At 48.0% G+C, this 25,165-nt stretch overlaps 5 protein-coding genes across 9 annotated transcripts in view; 1 reads left to right on the top strand and 4 right to left on the bottom strand.

The window, feature by feature from the left end:
- The window catches only part of LOC121587854 (small G protein signaling modulator 2-like), an 11,531-nt gene extending 6,020 nt beyond the window's left edge, over nucleotides 1–5,511 (bottom strand). Inside the window, exons 1-2 of the mRNA XM_041905072.1 lie at nucleotides 5,357–5,511; nucleotides 1,042–1,262 (exon numbers count right to left, since the gene is read on the bottom strand). Coding sequence (XP_041761006.1) covers nucleotides 1,042–1,262; nucleotides 5,357–5,402 — 267 coding nt within the window. The 5' untranslated portion in view covers nucleotides 5,403–5,511. The remainder of the gene's footprint in view (nucleotides 1–1,041; nucleotides 1,263–5,356) is intronic.
- A 102-nt stretch (nucleotides 5,512–5,613) lies between these two features.
- LOC121587855 (mitochondrial import inner membrane translocase subunit Tim22) lies at nucleotides 5,614–7,836 on the bottom strand. The gene is made up of 4 exons (XM_041905074.1): nucleotides 7,580–7,836; nucleotides 7,185–7,503; nucleotides 7,042–7,114; nucleotides 5,614–6,974 (listed from the first exon to the last, which is right to left on the bottom strand). Exons 1-4 carry the CDS (start codon nucleotides 7,714–7,716, stop codon nucleotides 6,892–6,894), a joined length of 612 nt encoding a protein of 203 aa, XP_041761008.1. The 5' UTR covers nucleotides 7,717–7,836; the 3' UTR covers nucleotides 5,614–6,891.
- Nucleotides 7,837–8,454: 618 nt separating this feature from the next.
- Nucleotides 8,455–10,229, bottom strand: LOC121590849 (probable ATP-dependent RNA helicase DDX28). The gene has a single exon (XM_041910909.1). The coding sequence runs from the start codon at nucleotides 10,045–10,047 to the stop codon at nucleotides 8,485–8,487; it is 1,563 nt and encodes a 520-aa protein (XP_041766843.1). The 5' UTR covers nucleotides 10,048–10,229; the 3' UTR covers nucleotides 8,455–8,484.
- Nucleotides 10,230–10,477: 248 nt separating this feature from the next.
- Nucleotides 10,478–13,009, top strand: LOC121590850 (protein NipSnap). The gene is made up of 5 exons (XM_041910910.1): nucleotides 10,478–10,993; nucleotides 11,299–11,481; nucleotides 11,697–11,862; nucleotides 11,951–12,218; nucleotides 12,309–13,009. Exons 1-5 carry the CDS (start codon nucleotides 10,941–10,943, stop codon nucleotides 12,455–12,457), a joined length of 819 nt encoding a protein of 272 aa, XP_041766844.1. The 5' UTR covers nucleotides 10,478–10,940; the 3' UTR covers nucleotides 12,458–13,009.
- A 135-nt stretch (nucleotides 13,010–13,144) lies between these two features.
- On the bottom strand, nucleotides 13,145–24,989 carry LOC121590848 (serine/threonine-protein kinase Tao). 5 transcript variants are annotated; one of them, XM_041910904.1, is made up of 13 exons: nucleotides 24,904–24,989; nucleotides 22,292–23,529; nucleotides 21,738–22,175; nucleotides 20,990–21,644; nucleotides 20,703–20,876; nucleotides 20,426–20,637; nucleotides 20,190–20,340; nucleotides 19,987–20,109; nucleotides 19,798–19,914; nucleotides 19,507–19,680; nucleotides 19,209–19,430; nucleotides 19,010–19,128; nucleotides 13,145–18,933 (listed from the first exon to the last, which is right to left on the bottom strand). In XM_041910904.1, exons 2-13 carry the CDS (start codon nucleotides 22,726–22,728, stop codon nucleotides 18,810–18,812), a joined length of 2,946 nt encoding a protein of 981 aa, XP_041766838.1. In that variant the 5' UTR covers nucleotides 22,729–23,529; nucleotides 24,904–24,989; the 3' UTR covers nucleotides 13,145–18,809. The 5 variants fall into 5 exon arrangements, with proteins under 5 accessions (XP_041766838.1, XP_041766841.1, XP_041766839.1 ...); XM_041910907.1 differs by lacking the exon at nucleotides 24,904–24,989 and adding an exon at nucleotides 24,710–24,891; XM_041910905.1 differs by lacking the exon at nucleotides 24,904–24,989 and adding an exon at nucleotides 24,752–24,891.
- Between the last annotated feature and the right edge of the window lie 176 nt (nucleotides 24,990–25,165).

The following is a 25,165-nucleotide window of genomic DNA, read 5'->3' as shown; positions in this document are numbered from 1 at the left end:
TGTTCTGTACATTCTGTGGAACAATACCTATCGAAAATCGGAACCAGATTACTACATTTCACAACTTTCTCTTTCGGTTTTTTGGGAGGGCGGTGGGAGACTTATCTTCGACACAGTACGTATGATACATGGTCAGAGTGTACAGAGGGTTGTGATTTTACACATTGAAACGATGGGCGAGCTTTCCGGTACGGAGATAGCAATTGTTGGGCTGGTGGGCGGGGTAATTTATTAAAAAAAAAAAACCAAACAATTTTGTTACAAAGCGACGTGAATCTAATCCACGGTTTTTGTCTAACGATCTACCGTACAAACATTGAAACAAAACAAACAGCACCCAATAGTAATCTCTAATCAACTCCTAAATCCAACGAGTTACCGATAGCGCCAAAAATGGAGCAATGTGTATGTGTAGGTGTAGGTGTAGGAAAGCTTATATAGAACATGTTGGAGCCATAGAACGAAACCAAAACAACCAAACAAAACCAGCGGCTACGAAGAAACCGATCGAAGTCGAACTAAGGAAGTAAAGCACCAGAATCAACTGAGCATCAGAAACCAATTTAAATGACAGCTAAGCGCTTTTGCTGCCTTTGCTTACATGTTTGTTGATCTACCTGTTACACAGGGATGTTACACACGCGGGACCGGACCCTTATAACCGAGGGCCCACAGACACACACACACACACTATACAGGACTGGAAGGGGATTCGTTGGACTTATGTCTTTACTGCTTGGCACGGTTTACAAACCATTAATCGGAACAAAACAAACCAAACCATAAACCAAAACATAACGAATGGCTACAGAACGTCTACATAAAACAGACGATCGAAAGCTCTCTACTTCTGTTACAACAAAAAAAAAGGAAAATAAATAAATACAAAATGTCACAATAGGCAGTCGGTTCGCTTGTGAAATCAGGAAAGGGATGGACATGGGAGGCGATGATCACTGGCGCAAGCAGTGAAGCGTTCGGGTGAGGGAAGCGTGGTGGGGGGGGGGAGAACAGAGCTAGCGAATACAGTGGGATACTCACCTTGGCCACCTTGTGCAGCAGGGCGGTGGTGGAGGATGTCTTGAACAGTCCGAGGGCTCGCCTTCGCAGCCCCTGGCTGAGGCAGGCCTCGACCGCAGCGCACAGGGCCGTTACCGAGCAAGACTCTTCGTGTATGTACTTCTTGGTGACGGCTTCCTCCATCACCTGTTTGACCTCTTTCTTCACTGCCGCTATGAGCTTTTCTTTAAAATCGACCGGATCTGGTGGGGAAATGGTTGAGGGAAATGGCGCAATGGTGGGGGGGGGGGGGGGGGGAGAGAAGTAGGGTTTGGAGTGTCCAATGAGGGAACATGGTTACATGTTTAGATACGTTATGTTTGTTTGGTTTTTTTTTAGTTTAGTGCGAACGGTGCCGCAAAATGAGACCATCAAAATAGAATAATACGATATAGAAACGTACAGCGAGGGAGAAGAGGTTGATAGGTAAGGAGTAAAGGAAAACAAACAAACAAACAAAAGATAGTAGGAAGTTTGGAACAGCACCGGACGACAGAACCAGACGGGCGGCCAAACACAGCGCAGGAAGACAGCAGTTGGTGAGCGATCGAGCGATCGACACGGGAAGACGAAAGAACAAGAACAAACATTTACTAAACACACACACATACACACACGCACACATACAGAGGTAATGTTTGAAACGGAAAGCGAAAGCTGCGGTATGTCCGCCAATGGTGTGGGAGGATGCTTGCAAGGAAGAATTATTATTGTGAGTACTATGTACACACTTTTTTTTTGTTTTTTGTTTTAGGGTAAACCTTAACTTAGGAAAGGAAATTATAACTTGTTCTCTATGTAAATGTCTTTCGATGTGTATACCAAACTAAAAGGCGAATATTTATTATTATTATTATTAATATTATTATTATTATTATCATTATTTTTATTATTATATTATTATTATTATTATTATTATTATTATTATTATATTATTATTATTATTATTATTATTATTATTATTATTATTATTATTATTATTATTATTATTATTATTATTATTATTATTATTATTATTATTATTATTATTATTACCATTATTTTCATTGTTATTATTATGTTTATTATTTTTATTTTCATTTTTATTATTAAGCTTATTAATTATAACATGGAAAAGCCAATCTTAGTGTGCAATTGGGGAAAAGTACTCCTGCGTGGCCATCAAGTGCTGTAAGCTTCAAACGACAACGTACAACAAAAAAAGCTCACACAAATAGAAAGTGCAATTTTGGTTTCATCTTGTCATGCAAATCATGTTCCTACTACTGCCACACCAAAGCTGCTTCTTATCAACAAGTTTATGTTCTCTCCTGTCTGGGGCAAGAATAAGAAATCTGCCGGCACCGTGATGGCCCACTGCTGACGTCAGCAAGTCACCATCACAAGCTAGCGAGGAGCATACCTTTTTAAACGACACTAACTCTTACAGGGTTTCCCACGATTTATTGGTCAGTTCCCATGATTTTTTGGTGCGTTCCCACGATTTTTTGGTCGTATCCCATAGATTTTTGGTTCGTTCCCATAATTTATTGGTATTTTCCGATTGGATATCAATACAATTGGACCAAAAAATTCTGGGAAACGACCAAAAAATCGTGGGAACGCATCAACAAAATATGGGAACCCACCAAAAATTGATGGGAACCGACCAATAAATCGTGGGAAACCCTGTATCTAGCGCACGCGAGGGAGAGAGAGAGAGAGAGAGCGATAGAGGGAGAAAAAACGAAAGAAAACAAGCAAGAACAGCTCTTTGCATGCGTTTGATGTGCCGTGAGCATGAAATGCCGCCCAATTTTCCGCACCACCCTCGGTGTGCCATAACCAAGCCATCACAGCACGCGCGCTCTGATCTGAGCGCCCACCATTGCAGCACGGTGCACATGGCGCGATGGAGCAGCCTGGTGGCTGACGATTCGCCCGCTTCGGCGGGATGATGACGGTGAGAGATGTTCGCCCGAACATTAGCCCAAACAAGAGCGCAAAAGTAATAAATAAAAAAAAAGCGTCGTGAATCATGCTGGCTGGACCGATAATGGTTTGGAGAAATATGTTGCGAAATTTTTCTGCCCCATATCCCTCCCCCCGCCCCATTCCATCGTCCTCTGAAGCTGGAGCTCCGGGTGGCGAGTGTGACCTTCTGTGTCGTTTGCACATAATTTCGTTTGCTAGCGTTTTGCTTAAAATGCGAACATCGACCCCTCGAGCTTTTCTGGTCACGATTGAATGACCGCACTCTGACCGGATGAGCCCCAAGGTGCTTGATTAGATTATCCCCAGCCCTGGAGCACACGCAGCACCCGTACGTGAACACACACACACACACACACACACACACACACACACACCACACCACACACACACACACACACACACACACACACACACCACACACACACACACACACACACACACACCACACACACACACACACACACACACACACACACACACACACACACACACACACACACAATCGTGTATAACGCAGCCTTTTGCTTAGTACGGACACATACAGACTGCTCTCATACGGTCATCTCACCGCAATGGACGCTCTTCTCATCTCATGTGAGCTTTTTTTTTGCTCCACTCTCTCTCTCGCTATATCACACACTGTCGCACTCTGGTGGCTTACTTGGAAGCGGAAACGAAGTATCAGAGTAGGCAGGATTTACTACTAACGGGCGGGTTCAGTTTGCACAACCAACTTTTTGCGTCTCCTTGCGCCTCTTTTATGTCGCTTTTTTGCCTTTATTGTCGCCATGGCATTGATTTTCCAATTCCTCTGCCATTTATTCCGCAAACGCTCGACCTCCATCATTCCGCCAGCGCGGACGGTAAGGAGCTCCTATTGTGTGATTGTTTACCTTTGCAGTATCCGTACCATCCGTCGGCCAAAAGATGGTGTACCATGTCGGCCTGGGCTGTCGTTACTCGTTGGTAATAGAACGACCTCTCTCCTTCTCCTTTTCATTGCTTTTCTTCCTCTCTCTTGCTCTCTACCACCCCTCCCTCCCCGTAGATCGCCACAGGGACGATGTTTACTTTCCTACTCGAATGGCAAATAAGTTTCCAGTTTTAATTAATGCAATAAAAATACCCCCACCGCTCCATCTCCTCGCGCGTATCCTCACGTTCGAGCGCGCACCCACGTTACTAACACACACACATACTCACGCTGTGTTCAGTGGGAGGTGGGTGGACCTTTCCAAAGGAAATATGGAAATGCAAGTGCAAAACAAAACATAACAACAACAACAACAAACACACACACACACACAAACGCATGGAATGGTAATCGAACGCACCAACCAAGCCCATGGCGACAGCAGGATGCGCAACACATCTTGCCAGCAGTGGTGGTGCCCGTTGTGTTCCTTTCCACACCACATTAGTACTCACTCTCCCACTTTCCCTCGCAAAAAAAAAAACAGCTGCTCATCTACGACAGCGTGTCCAGCGAAGGGCAAAATCAACAAACAAAACACGGCTGGGCGGGCACTGCTGTCGAAAAGGGGGTGCGCTGTTGGTAATGGAGACGCCTTGTAGGAAACATTCTCGCCCGAGTGAGATAATCATGGCCCACTGTGCCTTGGTGTTGTTTTGTGCTGCCTGTTTGTTTTGTATTTTTCCCTTTCCTTCTTTTGCTGCTGCTTCGCCGTAACCAATTTGGCACACGCAGGCTCTCACACACACACACACACACACACACACACACACGTGCCTACACAGACGTCCTCGCTCACATTCAACATGTGGGCTGGTCAAAGAAAAAAAAGCGTTTCAATGCACTCACGAGCTTTATCTCGAGCATGTGCACGGGTGTTAGTGTATATGTATGTGGAAATGGAGGGGTACGTTAAATGAATTAAGGGCGAGGGTGAAGGTGGGAAAGCGAAAAAGTAAAAAAAAAGCGCAGCAATAATTGTGCATGGAAAAATTTGTTGCTTTTTTTTGTGCGAGAAAAAGGCTTTTTTCTTTAAGAAAAAATATTAAAAATAGAAAAAAAGTTACTCAATTTTCCTTACAAAAACAATAACCAACGGGAAAAAGGAGTACACACTGCAGGAGAAAAATAAACAGAAAGGTGCAGAAAATAAAGCTTTGAATAAAAAATGGGCTAAGAAAATCAGTAATGGCGAAAAGCGTACGGGAAAAACACACACACACATAGAGAGAGAAAGAGATGGCAGTAAGGAAGCAAACAATACGCGCCGCGGAACGCGGGTTGGGATGCACAACACACAGATACGCACATAGACCAGGAGGGGTGCAAAGTAATTTCCATGTACCATACCTGCTTGGAACGACATTTTCCTGGGGGGGTTTATTTCGGGAAACATGTTCCCCGAGCAAGCCTTTCACTTTTCCTCACACTTTTTGTTGGTACAGTTCCGCTCGATGCTGCTGCTGCTGCTGCCGCTTCCGCTCGGACAGGTCGTTTTTGCACCGTATGGAACACGGGCTGGGCACGTACGACACACAGATGGTTGACTTGCTTCACACTTCCGCGTTCCGTCCAGGCTACGGGCCAAAATTCATCTTCGATTTTTCGAGCCGCTCTCGGTGTCTGATTGGGAGGCGGTGGGGACTTGGCCAAATTTACAAACTGCCCCCGTCAATCCACATCCATATGATACGCACTCTGGTCCCACCGCTCGTTACGCTCGTCGGTGCTGCTGCTTCACTGTGAACTTCACCTTCGCACAGAACTTTATGTGTATTTGTGTGTGTTTTTATTCTTTACGCTCAGAACGTTGGGTTTTTCCTGTAACACTGCCGCACACACACACACATACATACACATATACACTGCTACACAGCTTTTCTGCTCACAGCTGCTGCTTCCACCAAAGCCTCGCACGACCTTCCTTTTCCTTGGTTTAATTCATCAATGCGCTAAAGTTGCCGCTGCTTACCGTAGTGCACACTACCCCGGAAGAAAGTGAAACACATCGAGGCAGGCTAGTGGCAGCAGCTTTTCATACGCCCAACCGAATGGAGAAGCTGGGCCGTATTTCATGCCACTCGAAAAATCAAGGACACTTGTGAAAAACCTTCCAACCTTTGCTTCTGCCCTCCCCCCCCTCCCCTCCTCTCCGGTCCCGTTGTTACGTTTACACGCACACACACACACACACACTGGGCCACCCGACCGTAATCAACCTGCGAACGCACTGTTGCCTTCCGTACTCCGCGTTTGTGCCGTCGTTTTGCAAAATTTTCCACTCGTTTTTCTTTCCAAAATTGCTCCACCAAATGCTGGCCCTGCCTATGTGTTTACTCGTGCGCCTGTTTACTGGCCAGCTGTGCCGATGTGCCTTGCTACTACCACTGGCAGAATGGCAATCTGCAGCGCACTGAAAATGGTAAGAAGCGTTGATAAGCGACCTCACATGCGTACTGAACGTGGCGAGAGATGGCACACTACGATGGTGTACGCGGGCCGCTGGAAAACGCTCCAGCAGGTTTTTTCTTTCATTTTTTTTTTGCTGCTCTGCCTTCACCGCATTACTGCGCATGCGTTCGGTGGTCCAGCGGGAGGCGAGCAGCTTTCAAGTTTAGTGTTGGGGTATCTCCCAACGGATCCATCCCGCTGCTTGACGTGTGCCGGATGACTTATGGCAAAAGTTGGAATGAAATGTGTTTTTTTTTTCTCTCTCACACTTGCTTTTGATTGAATAATAATTTCATTCACTGCTTGGTGGATTCGGGCTAGCGATAGGGTTCTATTTTATTCCGTTTTCCGTTACAGGGTAATGCCTATTTTGCCTGAACGTCTACAACATTTTAAAAATATTTGCTTTTTTGCCAAGCAGTGCAGGTATGCATTTATCTGTGTCGCATGTAGTAATCTATAACCGTGGAGAACGCAGCGAAACCCGCTGCTCCAATTATTCCAGCCTTGACTCCCGCTAAAACACACAAAAAACACAATTAATGGTCTGCGTAGCTCGGTTTCTGTGTGCCACTCATACATACCTCTTAAGCCAATCAATCCTCCCGTCACCGCTCCGGCGTAGGTACCATTCTTCCAGTCGGAAACGCCACGTTTCTGCAACAAAAAAGCACCCGCAAACATGTAACAATAGCTCCTATTAGCCCATCTAATGGAGGACACGTACCGACTCGATGGCGCACTCGACCGCTGCAAACACTGCCCCGATGACGGCAAAGTTTTTGCCGTACGAGTGTGTCGCTGCGCGCATTTCGCGGAAAATTTCCCTCGCCGTCTGCTGCTTATCGCCCGCCATCGGATCGGCAATGCTCGGATTGACGGACGAGCTGAACAGACCGATGGCCGCGCCCAACCCGTACCCGAGCACGCAGCTCATGAACGATTTGAACGCACAGCTCTCGAAGGCGGCTTCCACCAGCTTTTCCTCGTTGGTTTTTATCTGCACCACGCCGTACATTTTCGGTATGATGATGTTTTCCCGATAGCTACAATCAAATGTATGAAATAAAAGGACTATTAGCAGGCAACGCGTAAAGCGTGTTACCACGTGCCGTCCATTACCGGTGAATGTTACCGATGAAATGTTTGGCCACCTCGTCCAGATCGGAGCCGGGGAAAAATATGCCCTCCGTTTTGGTGGCGCTGTTCTGCTTGGCCGCCTCCTCCGGATCGACGGGCTTCGGTAAAAGGGTGGCCATGGTTTTCCGCCTACCGAACGCCGTTTTCCAGTGCGTGAATCTTGCGGGAGCGTAATTTGCGTGTTTCGGTCAGCAGCACACTAGAGCGCAGCTGAGTTACAACACCGTTTGTTTACATCAGGTTTGTGTTCAGAGTGACCAGCAATACCGAATTATCTGTATTCTTACCGATTTTTTGTTTTTCATACCAAAAATTACAGTTTTTTTTTTATAATACTGATTGAGGAACCATAAAATCATTTACCCATTCATTTTATAAGATAAACTCCATATGAAAATATTGAAATCACTAGCGCCCAGTACAAGAAGTTTAACAGTGACAAATAAGGCCCTTGGCTGTGTTTCGTCAGATGCTTTTTAATCGGATATGGTGTTAACATTTTATATGGACCTTATTTTTAACTGGGTTTCGAGTTTCTAAAACTACTGAAAATAATAGATAAAATGTTGGCGCTCCTAACGATAACCGCCAACATAATCTGGCCACACTGTTTGTGTTGATGAAATTCCGACAGCTTGGGGATACACTGGTGTGTTTGGTACTTGAAATCGGGTTTAGCTAGGCGCTTGATGCACGTGGTGATTGAGCAACTGTTGTAGCTCAGTAGAATTCAAAACATTTCCAAAACAGCCGCTATCTTACGTTATCAATAATACAAAATTAAATTGATGAAATGTTATAAAAACTCCCATTACACACTAATTTCAGCTCGAAATAAATGCCATTTGAACTTTTTCTACGCTTCACTATTTGAACACTTTATTACTTTATCCCTTCTGCTTGCCTACAGTAAGTATGTCCCCTTCGTTGGGCATTCCGCTCAGTTTCTGCATTCTTCTCCGTATAATACCCTTCACATTTGCATCCACATTCCGCAGCACGTTCGTTGTTCTTGCTGCATGCTCCAGCCGCTGCACAGCTCCAATCTCAGCCTGGCTCGAGATCAAATTCGTCGCCAAACAATCGTTCCTGCTGCCGATGCGCCCGATGCGCCCAACCCGATGAATGTAGTCCGCCGTGTACAGTGGAAAGTCAAAGTTGATCACATGTGCCGCACGGATCGTGTTTAACCCGCGGCTCGCCACATCCGTCGTGGACAACACGTTCACCTCGGCTTGCTGAAACTTTTCGAACTGGCCCAATCGCAGCTTCAGTATCATGTCACCGTTCAGGTTGACGCACGGCAGCCCGTGCCCGTTCAGGTGCATCGACACAAAGTCGCAGGCGGGCGTTTTGTTGCTGAAAATGATCGTCGGCACATTGCGCTTCGCGTCCTTCCGCACCAGATCGAGCAGTATCTGCGGTCGGTCGGATTTGCGTACGCGCATGAAGCGCTGCGTAACGTGCCCCATTAGGCGGTGCAGGTTCGGGCTCAGCACCTGCTCGATCGTTGCCACGTTGACCAGCCTCGCCAGCAGCTCCTCCATGTTGGAGGGCATGGTGGCCGCGGCCAGGATCAGTTGCGTACCGTGAATGCCCTCGCCGAGATCCTGCAGATGGTTTTTGTGGAAGGGGAATCGCTTCATCAGGTGCAACAGCTTGCTGCTGAAGCTGTCGTCCAGCAGTGTGTCCGCTTCGTCCAGCACCACGTACCGGACCTCCTCCATGCGGTAGATGCCGCTCGTGATCAGCTTGCTGATCGCACCGAAGCTCGCCACCAGTATGTCGATGTCCTCGAACGATGGATTCAGCATCTGTTGCTTTGTGCGGCCACCGAGCACAATCCGCGTCTTGATACCGGTCCCATCCGTAAGCCTCGCCGCCACCGCCCCTATCTGCTGCGCAAGCTCGCGACCGGGCGTAATGATCAGCATCAGGGGTGTGTTGAAATCGCGCTGCCTTTCGTGCAACCGGCGGCGCATAATCTGTTCCACCACCGGCACCAGGTAGGTGTAGGTTTTGCCGCATCCCGTCTCAGCGGCCAGCAGCAGATGGCTCCCGTCCAGCATGGCCCGTATGCCCTCCACCTGAAAGTGGGTGGGCGACAGGACGTGCTGCTGTTTCAGGTTTTCCACCAACGGTTCGCTAATGCCCAGCTCCGGGAAGGTAAGGTTGCTCAGCCCGTACGCCTCGTACGCCCGCTGCACCGGGTGGATGATGAAGTAATCGCCATTGGAGCGCCGGTGCCGCCAGCCGTCGGAGGCGAGCGGCAGTTCGCCAAACTTGATCCGTTCCGGGCTGGCGGGCAGATCGTGCTGGTAGAGGTTGAACTGCTGCCGTTTGCACGTTACCACGGGCACCGGTCCCTGGCCCGGGACGGCCGCCAACGGTCGCACCTGGGTGGAGAAGCGGGCCCGCAGCGAAAGGCACACGCGTGCTAACTTTGCCATTGCCCTGGAAACCAAGCGCAGTGGTCTTCGCGCGATTGCCGCCGGTCCGGACAGCGTGCTTGGGGGTTTGTTTACGAAACGAATCAAAACACACTTTGATCTGATTGGAGATGGGCAGCTGTCAAGCAGGGGTACAGCGAGCTGAGCTACGGAGGAACACTGAGCTACTTGGGAAGTAGCCCATAGAAAGAGATAAATCAGTGCAGTTTTTTCTAATAACAAAATTAGGAAATGGTCCTTTCATGCGAAGAATTTTAAATAGATTTTTTTAAAGCGTATAAAGTAGGATATAAAACTCCATTGTCCTACATAAATCTTCCGTAGAACGTCCATCAGCTGATCTGCGCGCTCAGTGCTGTCAGGGTTGAGTAAAAAGTTAGCCCTGCCCAGACAAATGGTAGCAAAATATGATAACACAACTCCTGGGATTATTTGTTGTTTTCTTCCCGTCCTTTCGACCCGCCTGCACACGGTTCTGCTGCTCTCCGCCACGGCCCAGACACCAAGTGCGTAGATAATCTTTTACACAATCAGTCGCTAGATAATAATAGAAACAACATCCACCCCGGCTGGAACCGTACCGAAAGCTGTTGCGTTGCACCTGCCCGTGTGGTTGTGTGTTGTTTATTTGTGTGCGGCCCACAAACGGCACGAACGAACGGTGGGAGCAGGTCCCTCAACAAACGTTCCGGTCTTTCTGTATGTGCCCGCCTGCATTCATTCGCTAACCGGAACACACAACCAGATCGACTAGGGTTACGGGGTCGGTGAACTTTGACCGCGAAACCGTTTGTGTGTGTGTGCGTGGATAGGAAGCTAGCGGAAGTGTTTTTTTTTCGTTAAAAAGTGGCCACGGCAGAACGAGCAACACCACCGTCATCACCACCTTCACCATGTCCTTAGCATCTCTACGTCACGCACGGGCAGTTCTGCCGCAGCCGGTTAGGTAACAAAACATATATTTATATGGCCGATAGAGAAGGTGCAAAAGTTGTACGCATTTTCCAGGCGATGATGATGGTGGTTGCAAAAATGACTATCAACAAACAACACCACCACCATATTCACCTGCGCAAATGCGTAATAACTCATGCCGACGACCACCGCTGGATAGTAATTTGTACCCCCTTTTTGGCATTCATTCTTTTTTTTGCGCAAACGATGACGGTCGATGACGATGACCACGACACCACCATCGACGCGATGGCTATGACGTCCACTTTGCCGTGACCGCTGCGGTACACTATGAAGGACACTGGCGACGAGCAGCGCCCTGAGCAAGGACGAATCGTCATGGCTGAGCAAGCTGATGGTTCGCAAGATCGAACCGACGAAAAACTCCCACAGCCGGATGCTGAGCGACAAGTTCGACATCTACGAGCTGCACACGCACAATGTCCGCCCGGATTCGGTCGGAAAATATCTGGAAAACTAGTAAGTATGCAACCGCGCACAGACGCAATTGAAAACGGCAATTGGATCACTATACGGCCACAATGAGGCCCCGGCTAAGGCGGTTTAGCAAAATTCATGCACTGATATGGCGTGTGTGTGTGTGCGTTATCAGCGATGATGCCGGAAATGTCTTATCCGCCCGGGGTGCCGTTCCATATGAATAATTCGACTTGCTTGTCTGCCCTGGTCCACAGCAAAAACACGGTCCAAATCGTACAATCCAAGGGGAACCTGTCGATGGAGCTGATAGGCTCGTGGAACGTGGAGGTGGGCGATCTGGACCAATGTCTGCACCTGTGGCGCTATACCGGCGGCTTCGAAATGGTGGACCAAGCGAAGCGAGAGCTCAGCAGCGATAAGGTTGTGTCAGATAACCACTGCACCACTGCAGCCAACGTTATATGTAACGCCCATTGCTTAATGCCCTCCCAAAATAATTTCCCCGCAGAGCTACGTGCAGTTGATGCAGGAACGGGGCACCTTTCTGCGGTCTCGGCATTTGCAGTACCTGCTAGCATTTAGCTACTGGCCGCAGCTGCAGCTGCGCGAGGGCAAAAACATCTACGAAATCCGTTCTTACCGACTGAAGCCGGGCACGATGATCGAGTGGGGCAACAACTGGGCCCGGGCGATCAACCACCGCCAGAATAACAACGAAGCGTTCGCCGGCTACTTTTCGCAGATCGGGCGCCTCTACAACGTGCACCACATTTGGTGTAAGAAGCTACTGTGTCCCTTTTTGCCTTGCACTCACAAAACTCACACAACTGACACACATTTTTTTTTGTCACACCGTTTTTCCACAGGCTACAAGGATTTGCAGGGACGAAAGGAAACGCGCGAATCGGCCTGGCGATCGCCCGGCTGGGACGAATGCGTCGCCTACACTGTGCCACTGATCCGCGAAATGCACTGCCGCATCCTAGCTCCGACCGAGTTTTCACCGACCCAGTAGGCCGATGGAGACGGGCTGTTGCTGTTACTGTTGCCTTGTTTCCTCTCCTTCTTTCTCCTCCGGCGACAAAAAAATCTCCCGATATGTGTGTGTATGCGTGCGTAAGGTTGAGCGCAGCAGGCCAATTAATTAGTGTTCCGTCGATCGGTTGTTAGTGAAACGATTTTCTTTAATCTACCAACTATGTACTATTATCTATCTCATCACTCACTTGCATTTTTTTTGTTAGGTTTTGAACCGTTTCGGGACTTAGTTGAGCAATAATAGAAATGAGCTTAATATAGTTTACATCGTTTGCAAAAATGAATTCACACACAGACACTTCGCTGCAAGGAGGAGGGGACGAATGGTGGAGTTTTAAGAAAGTAAGGTTCCTCTTGTTCAATTTTCACTCGACCGCTTTCCTTGTGTTTTCCCCAGTTTCGGCTCTGCTAGTTGGGGGAAGTTGCATTTTTTTAAATACGTTAAATGAAATATTATTATCCTTTTCCTTTACTGTAAATCACACACATGTGGCATGTGATGTAAGATAATAAACGAAATGTAAAATTACGCGAACTAAGTGCATTAGCTCCAGTGGGCGAAGGAGACGAAGAAAACGATCAATCACAATTCTCGCTGCTTTCGGATTGGCGTTTTGTTTGCAAGAACCAAAGAAGAAAAGGTAAAAGAGAAAGAAAAAGGAAATTAAATTTCGCATTGTGAGTATGTATTGTTTTGAATGTTGTGTTGTGTGTTCGCTGCTCCTTCATCATCATCATCATCATCATCATCGATCCTCGCGTCTGCTCTCTTTTCCCTAATTCTTGCTATTAGCGCATTCACCTTCCTATTATCTCCCACCCCCTTTTCCTTATTTTCTTCTTCCCGGTTGGCTTTTCTGCTCCTCACGATTATTCACAATTAGAGTTAATCATATGTACAAGAAAAGAATCGATCTAACTGTGTGCTGGCGGCTGCTGCTTCTCTACACAAACTCGAGCAAGCGAATCGTACAACATCGTCGCAATCGTTGTTTAGAAAGCGTTCTCTCTTCCATCCCGCTTCGGGTGATAGCCAAGGAGGGAAGAGTTTAGTGTGTGGTGCAACACACCTTGTGCCTTTTGTGTAGGTTTTTTTGTCCCTGTCGTCTTGCCCGTCCAATACCATAACCTACATGTGGGCACACTATTCCAATAGCCCAAAATCCAGGATATTAGCTTTCTCCTGTCCAGTTATTCGAGTTGATACTGCTCCACGTCGACTTGTCGTGGTAATATTCGTTGCGCTTAAACTAAGATTTACCTTTCACTCCCTTCTAAGCCCTCATTCACTGTCTTCATCCTGGTTCGCTATCTGTTCTTAACAAAGCAGCAGCAGCAGCAGCAGCAGTGTGTGTTTGGCGAAGCAACTGGTCCTACCCGGTCATGCTTCCTCCACGTGGCCTACTACTTCGCTTAGTGTCTGGCATAGGTAAAATCGTTTACAACTTGTTGCAGTTACTACACACATTTACACAGTGACAGAGAGGCAGGCGGTTTATAATTCGTACAATTCGAAAAATTCCTTCTGTACTGCGCTTGAAACAAAATGGAATAAGAAAGTACATATGCATGGGTGTATGCTTGTAGCGTATGTAGCGCTAAGTGTGTAGAGCTAGCTAAAGTGTGAGTGTGTGTGTGTTTGTTAGTGATGTATGGTTTGTGTAGAGAGATTATCTCCAAAAAATGAATCCACAATTGATTTGATAACGTTGTAGCAGCAGAAGTGAAAAAATATTACTAAAAAAAAAACGTTGCCCCTACAGAGCATTAGTTGCGTAGCGCGGTGCATCAGCTTTGAATGCACCATAAATTGCATGCTTTTGGTTAGTTCGCGTCCGTATCTACCCTCCCTCCCAATCCCGACGCCAAAGGGCGGGGTATGGGGGGGCGGGGGGGGGGAACGCATTTCATAAGTATGTATATTATGCTATCATTATATAAAGAGCGTCGTCAGAAGCGTAGTAGTAGTACGTATTTTATTTATCGTTTTCCTTTTCTTCTTCTTCTTCTGCTCTGTTCCTTTTCCACTGTGTGTTATTGTTTGTATTAAACGCTAAAGAGATGTCGCTGCTACTACTGGTTTTGTTTTGCTTTGCTTATTTGTTTTTTGCTTTTTCTTCAATTTTATTAGATTGTTTATTTGCTTCTAATTATTATGGTTTGTGTTGTTTGCCTCTGTTTGCGCTTGCAGGAGCAGCAGCAGTAGCAGTAACAGCAGCAGCATCAACTACCCACTTGTGCTGCCGGCTTGCGGTAAAAGGTTTCCGTTCGAGGCAGATTTCTAACCGTTTGTTTTAAATATCCATCACTCTCTCTCTCTCTCTTTCTCTCTCTCTCTCTCTCTCTCGCACACACACACACACACACACACACACACACAGATTGCGCGCCCTATTACCATCCTTCTTGTCGCCGCCTTTTGCCTTCCCTCTGTCTTTAGCTACATCCTTCCATCCGGCTATTATTTCCCTTCCTATCCTTTCCCTTTTCGGCCTTTCACGCTATTTGTTTTGTTCGCTAAAGCATTGGAGTCTAATTAATAAAACCTAGCGGCGATCTATTCACACCCATTACTCTCTCTCTCTCTCTCTCTCTTTCTCATACTTTCGTCTAATCATCCAGCGCGTTATCGTAAAGTTGATTATTTGTGTTTACTTATTTAAAGTGTTAATATGTTGTTTTCCTCCCCCCTCTTTTTGCTACTACACACGCACCATTATCCTTCTGTTGCTAACACACACACACAAACACGATCGCCGATGATCTTATCCTGGTTTGAATGATCATCCGGTTCTCCTGCCTTCGATCTACGCGCATTGTGCCCTACACAACACCGCTCTCCTGTCTACTGGGGGGAGGGAGGGATTGTTATTGATTGCTTGGCTTCCTTTTGGCCTGAGCCCGCAACAAAGCCGAAGAAAGATGACTGGGAAATTTCTCTACTGAACGGTTGCTGTTGCCGCTGGAGGTTGGATTATCGCCCCTCCTTTCTCTCTCTCTCTCTCTCTCGTTCGTTACAGTTCCCTAACCAATTGTTCGATTTTGATTATCCCTTTTTATTATCTTACAGGAAGAACGTAGAGAGTACATAAATAGGAACCAAATGGCTTTGCAGGGGGATCGGGTCACCGTTTATTCGCTTTAACGATGATTTTTGTATGTGGATAGAAAGATAATGTGGCGCGCACCATATCATGTGATTGGCACACCGTATTCGAGTGCTATTGCAAGCAGATTAGAAGTTCGGTCCCGGTACGGAACGATAGATACAAAGGATAATGGTTACCAGAGACAAGAAGAACCTTTCTAGTGGGTTGTGATAATTGTAGTAAGACCGTATGTGCCTGATAAGAGAATGTAACCCCTCAAACACACTCTCCTTAACCTTTCTAAGCGACATTAATTCAGTAAATTAGTACTTATCTGCCTCTTGCAACTAGCCTCCCAATTTTAAACCGCCAGCCAGCCCTGGTATCCTCCCTGTTTCCCCCATTTTGGCCGGCCTTTGTGTGGTCTATTATGTTATATTGTCTAAAGGATTCACCGTGCCGTACCATACGCGCGCGCTTTACACTTATTTGCTTTGTCTCTTCGCTGTACTTTTTCTTCCCCTACTCCCCGTTTTCCTGCTGACTGTTCTGTTCTGCGCGATATCAGATCTCTGCCAAGGCGGCGCGCGAGCGACAGTGCGTGCTGCCGTGTGTTATCGTGTTATAAATTGGGATAAGAGAGGATGGTTATAATGTTTACTATAATTTCAGTTTCGGCCTCGGTAAATCTTATAAATGCACCGATTGTTTTAGGGGCCCCGCAGCTTCTTCATGCTTCAATCCTGCGCCTACACCTTCCCCATTATGCTTCCCATTTCTCGTGCGCCGATAGGGCCTCGCCTTATGACATCATTCTGACGACATTTGCCACAATTACATATACCTAATAAGGATGTTGCATTTTTCTCTGCTTCGTTTTGTGTTATCTATTTATAATTGAATATGCCGCCTCCCTTGGAACCACAATGCTTTACTTTCGGCGCACAATGAAAGCAGCTACCTCCTTCCTCACTGTTTTGCCTTTCTGCTCGGTTTTGTGGAACAACATAAGCAGGACTTTGTAGTAAGGAAGTATGTTATATCGATGCAAATTAAAACATGTGTTCTGTTGTGTATGTTTCCAGGAGGACATTGCAATTCCTGTTCGCGCTGTTTCTACTGACCTTGTTTTTTGTTTAGTGCGGCTAGATTGTGTGATGGTGGTGATTGAACAGTTCGCTGAGTCGGTTTAGTAATATCTTAGTACACTGAACGCTAACTACACTAAACTCGCCTTGCTGGGAAACTCAATCGGAACCATGGACCGACTTCCCCGTCCGTCGCTTCACACAAACTTACTCTTCCGACGTATTTGTTTCATTACTTTGATGCAAAACTACACCATTGAAGCTACATTTCCGAATAAAAGCCAAAACTTTGTGTACGCTTTGGCCTTGTTGTAGTAAAATGTTTTGTCTAATACATCCCCGTCGCCCGTTCGAGTTTCACAGCAAGGCTTTAAACAATAGAGAAATAAACTTAACGCATACATAACGAATGTGGGTGGTACGGCCGAATTAGAAGTAAAAGAGCAAAAAAAAAAACAACTTTTTGTTAAAACAAATTTCCACCCATCGCACACACACACGCAAATTTAATAATATACTTCTCCATTCCCTTCACTCCCATTGGTGGGGGTGTTTGGTGGCTTTATCGCTTTTTGTTTTGCGCCTAGACACACTCGTCCAGCACCCCCAATTGTAATTAGCGGCGGTGGTGGTTTGGAATTTACAAAACAACTCAAATTTACACCTAACAGAATTTGTAGCTTTTACATCCTTCGCTTTTTGTTTCGTTTTTTGCTTAAACCGCGATCACATTCTCAGTCGTAGAGTCCAATAAAGAAAGCTAATAAAGTGTAAATGTGTGTTTTTTTTTTTCTCTCTTCTTCCTATATTACAATTACAACCCCATGCTCTCCAAGCTTCGGCACAAAAAAGCAGGGAAACCGTCAGCGTTTCTTTTTGTTTCGAAAAGCAACGGAAAAAAACGGTCCAAATTATTTAGTCAACAATGTTAATTCACCCCAACACAATCACGACCTTTCCCTCAATCGATCGGTCGGTCGTCCTTTCCTTTCGTAGCAAATAGGAGAGTAGTAGTTTTGAGTATTTTTAGTTTAAAATTCCATTTCGTTGCGCTGCTGGCTGTGGCTTTACTTTACTTTGTTTAGATTGTATGGTTTAGTTTGAAAATCGATTAACGCACTTCAAGCTGTGTTGTGTTTTTCAATCGCACGTTGACTAGACATTCTTTCGGCGGTAGTTCAGCGAAATAGCGCACGTGCGAAAGCATTAACTAAAACGCGTGTGTGTATGTGTTGTAGGTGCTAGATTATTTACTTCCCGGGGTTGATTGGATCACAACGGACGCTTCCGATAGTGTAAAAAAAAGTATTAATTTACTAGTACGACCGTTTGCAAATTTTGCAGTTACGAAACGAGTGTGTTCCAAAACGTACCCGATGCCCTATTTCTCCCGATACTCAACAATTTAGCCAAACCGAAGGCATCCAACCTATCATCCAGTCGATTTGCTGCGAACCCGGAGATGCGAAGAAACAAAAACCGGCAAATGAAATTGGTCAGTTTGCCGCGGTAGTGGTAGTAGTAGTTAGCACTGTCGTCTTAATATACAATTATTAAAGCTGAAACCGAATATTGGGTGCCTTTAGAGCGCATGGTAACACAGAACAAGGGAGGGGAAAAACCATACCATCATAAAACATACGAGTACATTTATCAAGACGTTAGAAACAACACCACCAGCGCAGCGTGTGTGGCAACGCGCCGCGCCGCGCGGAACCACCCTACATTATATTAGCCCACACATGTCTATTGCATCGAACACTCATCGTCGTCGTCTGTCCCCTTGCCTACCCGAACCCCGAGTACCGTAATTCCAAATTGATCATCGTTCTATCAGTCTACTAATCCGTCTGGCCCTGCTTATCATTATCTGGCTGATTTTGCTGATCCCCCCACTACGATCTCGGCACAATCTCAGAATCGTTCTTCCATTGCTATCCATTGGGTGCGAGAATTGCGTGCGTCACACACACGCGCACTCACGTACACAGTGACACGGAATTTAGTGCGGAAGAGCGCCGCTGGATCGCTCGCACTGGTTTTCCAAATGTCCTACCCAACCCCTACCCCAAGTGTCTGCAGAGGCGGCCACGCCGGTTTCCTCTTACATCGAATGCTGACTCGACAGGGTCATCCATCTGGTGGACTTATGCTATAGAGATCCAGCCGGGAAGCTGGTGGAACTGTTACTGTGCGCCAGGCTCAGCATCGACCCGGACAGGCTGGCCTCCTCGTCCGGGTACGTCTCCTTCGATGCTTCCGCTAAGGCCAGTGCACTGCAAGCAAACGCCGAACAAGGGTGAACATGTGAATGATAGGACAAAGTTTTTGTGCAACAACACCACAGCTTACCTGAAGCCCATGCGGGCCGACTCTTCATCAAATGCCTCAAGCTGCTTGTCGTGCTTTTCCTTCAGCTGGCGGATTCGTTCGGCACGCTCCTGATTGAACTGCTGCAGTTCCGTTTCCATCTGAGGAGGAAAGGATCATCACAGGTTTATCGATCGTTCGCTTAAGGGGAGGGTTGGTATCGCATTCGCGCGCTGCTTACCTTACTCTCCAGCAGTGCCCGTCGCACACTGACACGGTCCTCCAGCTCCTTGCGCTCGCGGTCGCGCTGCGCTTGCGCCTGCATGCGATTTTTGCTCTGGTAGGCGGTCAGTATGTCCAGCTCGTACTGGAGCCGGTCCTTCAGCTGGTGGCACTCCACTTCCTGGCTTTCGTCCAAACGAAGGCTCTGCTTCTGCAGCATGTCGGCAATACTTTGTTCGTACTAGCGGAAAGGAGTTGCAAATTCGTTCACCGTAAGACAACAACTTTCGCGCACACACAACACAAAATACACTTACCTGATCGCCCAGTAGTGTTAACTTACGATGTTGCTCTTCCTTTAGTTGCTTTATCACAGCCTTTTGATCTTCCTTAGGTGTTGTCTGCAGTATCTGCCGCTTCAGTGCCTTGTACTGGATTGTTTGTGTTTTACACGTTTCACGAAACTGTTTCCTAATCTGGAGTTCTTTTTGCTGTTGGAGAGGAAAGGTGGTAAAAGGAACAACAACAACAAAAAACCCGCATGTTAGACGCTGTTTGGGAGTGTCACACAAGCTAACAGAGCATATGGGCTCTTTCCCTCTCCCTACCTTCAGGCTCTTTGGTTGCTGTTTCAATTCGAGTGCGTGTCTTCGTAACAACTCTCGCTCGGCCCGGTCCATGTACTCATTTTGGTTTCGCAGCTCGCTTTCATGCTGCTTTGATATCTGAAAGTACGCAGAATGCCAGTGGTTAGGTCATGCATGTGTGCTAATTGTATGTATCGCGGTTTCACCCACCTGCTCCTCTCTGAGTGCATGTACGCTCTTCTGCTGGCGGTACTCGAGATCTTGTGTTTTTTCGTGGTGTTTAATAAGCATGGCATGAGCTTGCTCTAGTTGCTGCTGCTTCTTACTGAGCTCCTGCAAATGCAAATCGCAAACGCAAATGGTAAGACGCACTGGGGCCTAACCCGATTGGGCCGTTTCTTCGCCACACTTACGTCTCGTAACAGTTGATCCTCGAGGTCATGCAGGAGGCCCATCTTTTTCCTGCGGAACTTTCGCATCTCCAGCTCGATGTACGTCTTTTGTACCCGCAGCAATCGCTGTTCCTCCTGTGCTTCCGCCAGCTTGAGGTTGTCCTTTTGCGTTCTGGAAGAGAGATGTAAGAATCGGGGTTAGGAGGAGTTGGCAAACCGCTTGTGGAACGATCCCGAGACGTAGACGTAACACTCACTGCAAAGTTGCATCGCGCTGACGCTTGGGCGTCGTGTCATCCATCGACAGCTCTCGCTTCCAGCGCTCCTTGTTCGCCTTATACTCCTTCTTTCGATGGATCTCGAACGCCTTCCGATCGCCCTCCTGTCTGGTCGCTATTTCCTTGTGCAGCTTTTTCTCTGCCGTGTCATTCTGCTTAACCCTTCGCACAATTTCCTGCTGATGTTTTGCCTGTGCCGAAACAACATCAATTAGATGGTACTGTATACCCACACACACACCCAAGCCCGACTTACAGATTGTTTGTCTAGCTCCCGTGTAAAATTATGCAGCAACAGATCGTACTCCTTGTCCAGGGCGGACTTGTGCTGCTCCATCTCCACCTTGCACTTCTCCTCCAGCTTCACCAGTGCGGCCTGGTGCTCCCGTCGCATACGCTTGTAGCCCGACATTTGCTCGTGCATTTCCTCCTTGACCAAAGGCAAAGTTCATCATTAAAACCCTCTATCAGTATCTTACTGCGCCGCAAACGGGACAATCGGACGGTGCGCGCTACGGTGCACACCGCCCTCGCCCGCCTTACCTGCATGTGCTCCTTCTGCTGCTTCGTCACAATACTGGTCGTGCGGATGGTGGCGAAATTGTTGGCACCGTGTTCTGCCACGGCATTGGCCGCCACCTGCGACACGTGGTTGTGATTGTGCTGCGGGTGATGGTGGGCCGACACAACCGGACTAGAGGAGTTGTGATGGTGGTAGCCCATGCTAGCGTTCATGTTCGCCTGGCCACCGGCCGCACCCGCACTCTGCATACCGCTCGTGCCCATGCCGACGCTGCCGCCGCCCATACCGCTCGCCATCATCATGCCGCTGCCCGAACCGCTGCCACCGCTGATGCCGGCCATCATCACGTTCGACAGCATGCTGTCCCGGGCGTTGCCACCGGCCGAGTTGTTATGCATCGCCGACATCGCATTGGCGGGCCGGGATCGGGACGAGTTTCTCATCAAACCGCTGCCAACGCCGTGTTGCTGGTGCAGCTGCTGCTGCTGCTGATCCACCGATGGCAGTGAGTGTTCGGAGGTAATGCTGTTGCTCTTGCTACTGTCGCCTCCGATCTGCTCGTCGGGCGTATCCTCCGCGTCGCCTATGTTGCTCTCCGTCTCACAGTCGACCATCAAGATTTTCTTCATCTTTCTGTAGTTCAGATTGTCCAGCTCACGTACAGCGGCCTTCGTTCTGCAATAATAAAAAAAAACAACAACACACACACACGATTGCAGTCAGAATGGGATGCAATGCTACGCGCACAGGTGCCGATTGCAACATTACCTGGCGATCAAATCAATTAGCACGTTTGGCGATCGTGCCCTGGTGACCAACGTGTGCTTCAGCAGCTGCGTCGACGTCGGCCGATCGATCGGGGACTTTTTCAGACAAAAGTCGACAAAGTTCCGAAACATGTCCGACCACTCCTGCGCCTGCAGCGACGGTGCATCGTTCTGCGCGATGTGGTACAGCGCCGACATGGCGTTCATGTTGAAGTACGGCGGCTTCCGTTCGGCCAGCTCGATACAGGTGATGCCGAGCGACCACACGTCAACCTTGCCATCGTACTGGCCCTCGTCCATCGCCAGTATCACTTCCGGTGCCATCCAGTACGGCGTACCGACGAAGCTGTTGGCCGGGCACTTGATAGCAGCGCTGCCGAAATCGGCCAGCTTCACGATACCTTGCTCGGTGAGCAGAATGTTGCCCGCTTTGATGTCCCTACGAAGATGACGCAGAAAAAAAGGACAAATAAACCGTTACCTCTCCGTGTGGCTCTCTCTCTCTCTCTCGCTCTCTCCGCTCTTCAACACAGTACGCTCGTGCTGTTCGCTTACCGGTGAATGCGTCCGAGACTGTGCAGATAGCTTAACCCGCGCAGCACGCCGTCACAGATGGCCGAGATTTCGTCCTCCTTGAGCGGGCGCTTGTGCACCTCGATGATGTCCGAAGCCGACCCGACACAGTACTCCATCACCAGCCAGGCCGTGTTTTCGTGCAGATAGCAGCCCTTGTACTCGATCGTGTTCGGATGGTTGAGCTGCCGCAGGAACCGGATCTCCTTCAGGATATCCTGCCATTTCTCCATGCTCTGCTTGCCCATGTAGGACATCTTCTTGATCGCGACGATCTCGGGCGTAAGGTTGCATTTCGCGTAGTACACCGCACCGAACGAGCCGTGCCCGATCTCGCGCAAATCTTCGAATATCTTTTCCGGATCATGTTTGTTGAACAGTTCCGCTATCTCGGGGTCTTTCAGGCTTCCGGGCCTCATCGTCGCTGCCCGCTGTCGCCACTCGCGTTACGCGAATGGACGCCCCAGCTCCTGTTTTGCACACACACACACACACGTATACACACACACAAACGCACACACGACTATTGCTCACACCCTGCACACCGGCCGGTGCGCGCACTTTGCTCGCTTTCGCGTGGCAACCACACTTCACACTACGCACACGCGGCCCCTCCTTCCACCGTACGCAAGGGACCTGCTGGCGCAGTTGGCCGTTTCTAGACACACTTTCACACACAATGCCCACTCCCGTAGCAACCGTTTTTCTTGACACATTAAACACATTAAAAACACGCACCGCACGCGCACGGAGTGACACTGCTAGCAAGCCTTTCCTATTTTCTTTTTTTATGCGCCACTCGTCGTCCCTCTACTCCTTGTTCACGACATTACACACAGCCGATCGCCGCTTGACGCATCATCAGCGCACACCAGACGGATGCGATCATCATCTACGATTGATATTGGAGCGCACACATATCCTTGCGATGGATGCTCGCTTCCCTTAAATCGAATCCTGGAACCGAACTCGAGCTCGAGGGCGACGCGCGCTGTGGGTGGTGCGGCTATTATTGTCGAACACAACACAACTACTCCGCAAAAAGCAAACCCCCTCAGCACCGAGTGTGTGTTTGTGTGTTGGGGCGTGTGGAGTGATGTCGATGCTGACGAAGCTGAGGGTGATGATGATGATGATGATCACGAGATGATACTACGCGCACGCCTGTCACTTCCGGTCGGGTAGGGCGGATTTAAGGGTATGCTCTAGCTTGGCCGAACCTGCGGAGGAAAAAAGCCAAGCACAGATAAAGAATTACTTATTTGCCGTTGCTCATCGGTGAATCGGTCTGTTGGAGTGGAATGTCTACATTTCGAAATCATTGCAAATCGGTTTTACAAATGATTCATTCACTATTATCAGAGGAATTTCCCCCCAAAAGGAGAAAACAAAGAAGACCGTGTAATGAGCTTGCTAATTGCCTGCTAACAACCATCGTATCGATTTGGGAAGTTTACAATGTATTTTGCCCCCCCCCCCACATGGGAATGGCGTTCGGGGTGCAAATTTGAATATGCGCTACAGGATGGTATCTAATTGCGGTCTAATCATTGATACCACTTGGCAGTCGGGCTTGCTAATTTAATAGATCAACACAATTTGTCATGCGTCGCACGCTCGTCTTTTAATCATTGTGACGCACGGCTGGCATTTATTACAACGGGCAGGAATTTTCTGCCAGATGTCCTTCCAGTTTCTTTGTCACTCGTATCGTTCGGTCAGCAGCACCTGATGCGGCATCATCACGCCATCATCCTGCTACACCTGCCCTCCTCTCCTCCACCCTAGAAGACCCAGCTTTTCCACTTCTTCGACTGCGCTAACATGCTATTGCAGTAGAACCGTGACTCGGGGTTTGTCTTTTTTTTCTCTCTCTTGTATGTCCACACACCATGCACACAACACCTTCGACACCTTTTTGGCTGGCAACTTTTGGCAAAGAATTTCAAGGTCGACCGGCCGCATGTGTGTCATGTTTTATTTGGTTTCATTAGTTTTTCTTCACCTTCCACTTTTTTTTTGAACATTTCTCTCTTTGCCCAGAAAACTATCGCTCCACTACGGGCACATACACACGCACACACACGGTCATTCCATTCCACAGTATCACCCACTGCACACCACCAAACCACATTCGAGGTTTGTCTTTTCGCACTCAGACCACGCCTAGAGCAATTCGGTGGGTGTGTGTGCGGCGGGGACGTACGTTTTCAGCGCACACACACATACACACACGCAGGCAGGCACACAGCACAAGGGGGTTACTGTGTCTACACCTAATGGTCCTTTAATGGTGCATCGCCGATTGCCAAATTTGCATAATTTGCAGCTGACCAGCAGCGCACTCGAACGAGGCAGACGATTGGGACGGTCCGTTGGTTACCGAAAGTAGCCACTAACAAAAGATTGTGAAGATTTTTCGTAACACGGAGAAGTCACCACCTCTGCACTGTGCTGCAGCAATTCATCCCGTGCGCTGTTCCGTGGGGCGGCCGTACGACTCGGGTCAACAGGATGAATGCTTGCGAACGCTTTCCTTCGGCCAAATGATGGTGGATTGGCAAAGTATATTAATGAAATCGTCTGATCTTAACCTTTTCTCCGCTCGTCCGAAATTCACATCGCCCTGAAACACAAAATGGCGATTTCACACAAAAAACATACATACATACACGCACACACGCAAACACAACCGTGAAACGTCAAGGGAACGTCGAACGGACCTGTCAAACTTCGGTGCGCAGTTTTCAAACTTCGGCTGTCATCGGGGCCGTTTGCGAACTTCGTGCTGGTATAGAAAACTCACACATACACACACACACACACACACACACACACACACACACACACACACAC

Source organism: Anopheles merus, chromosome 2R, assembly GCF_017562075.2.
Source record: "Anopheles merus strain MAF chromosome 2R, AmerM5.1, whole genome shotgun sequence".
Classification (NCBI taxonomy): Eukaryota; Metazoa; Arthropoda; class Insecta; order Diptera; family Culicidae; genus Anopheles; species Anopheles merus.
The sequence above is the reverse complement of the archived record's forward strand: the minus strand, read 5'-3'. Positions and strand labels throughout refer to the sequence as shown.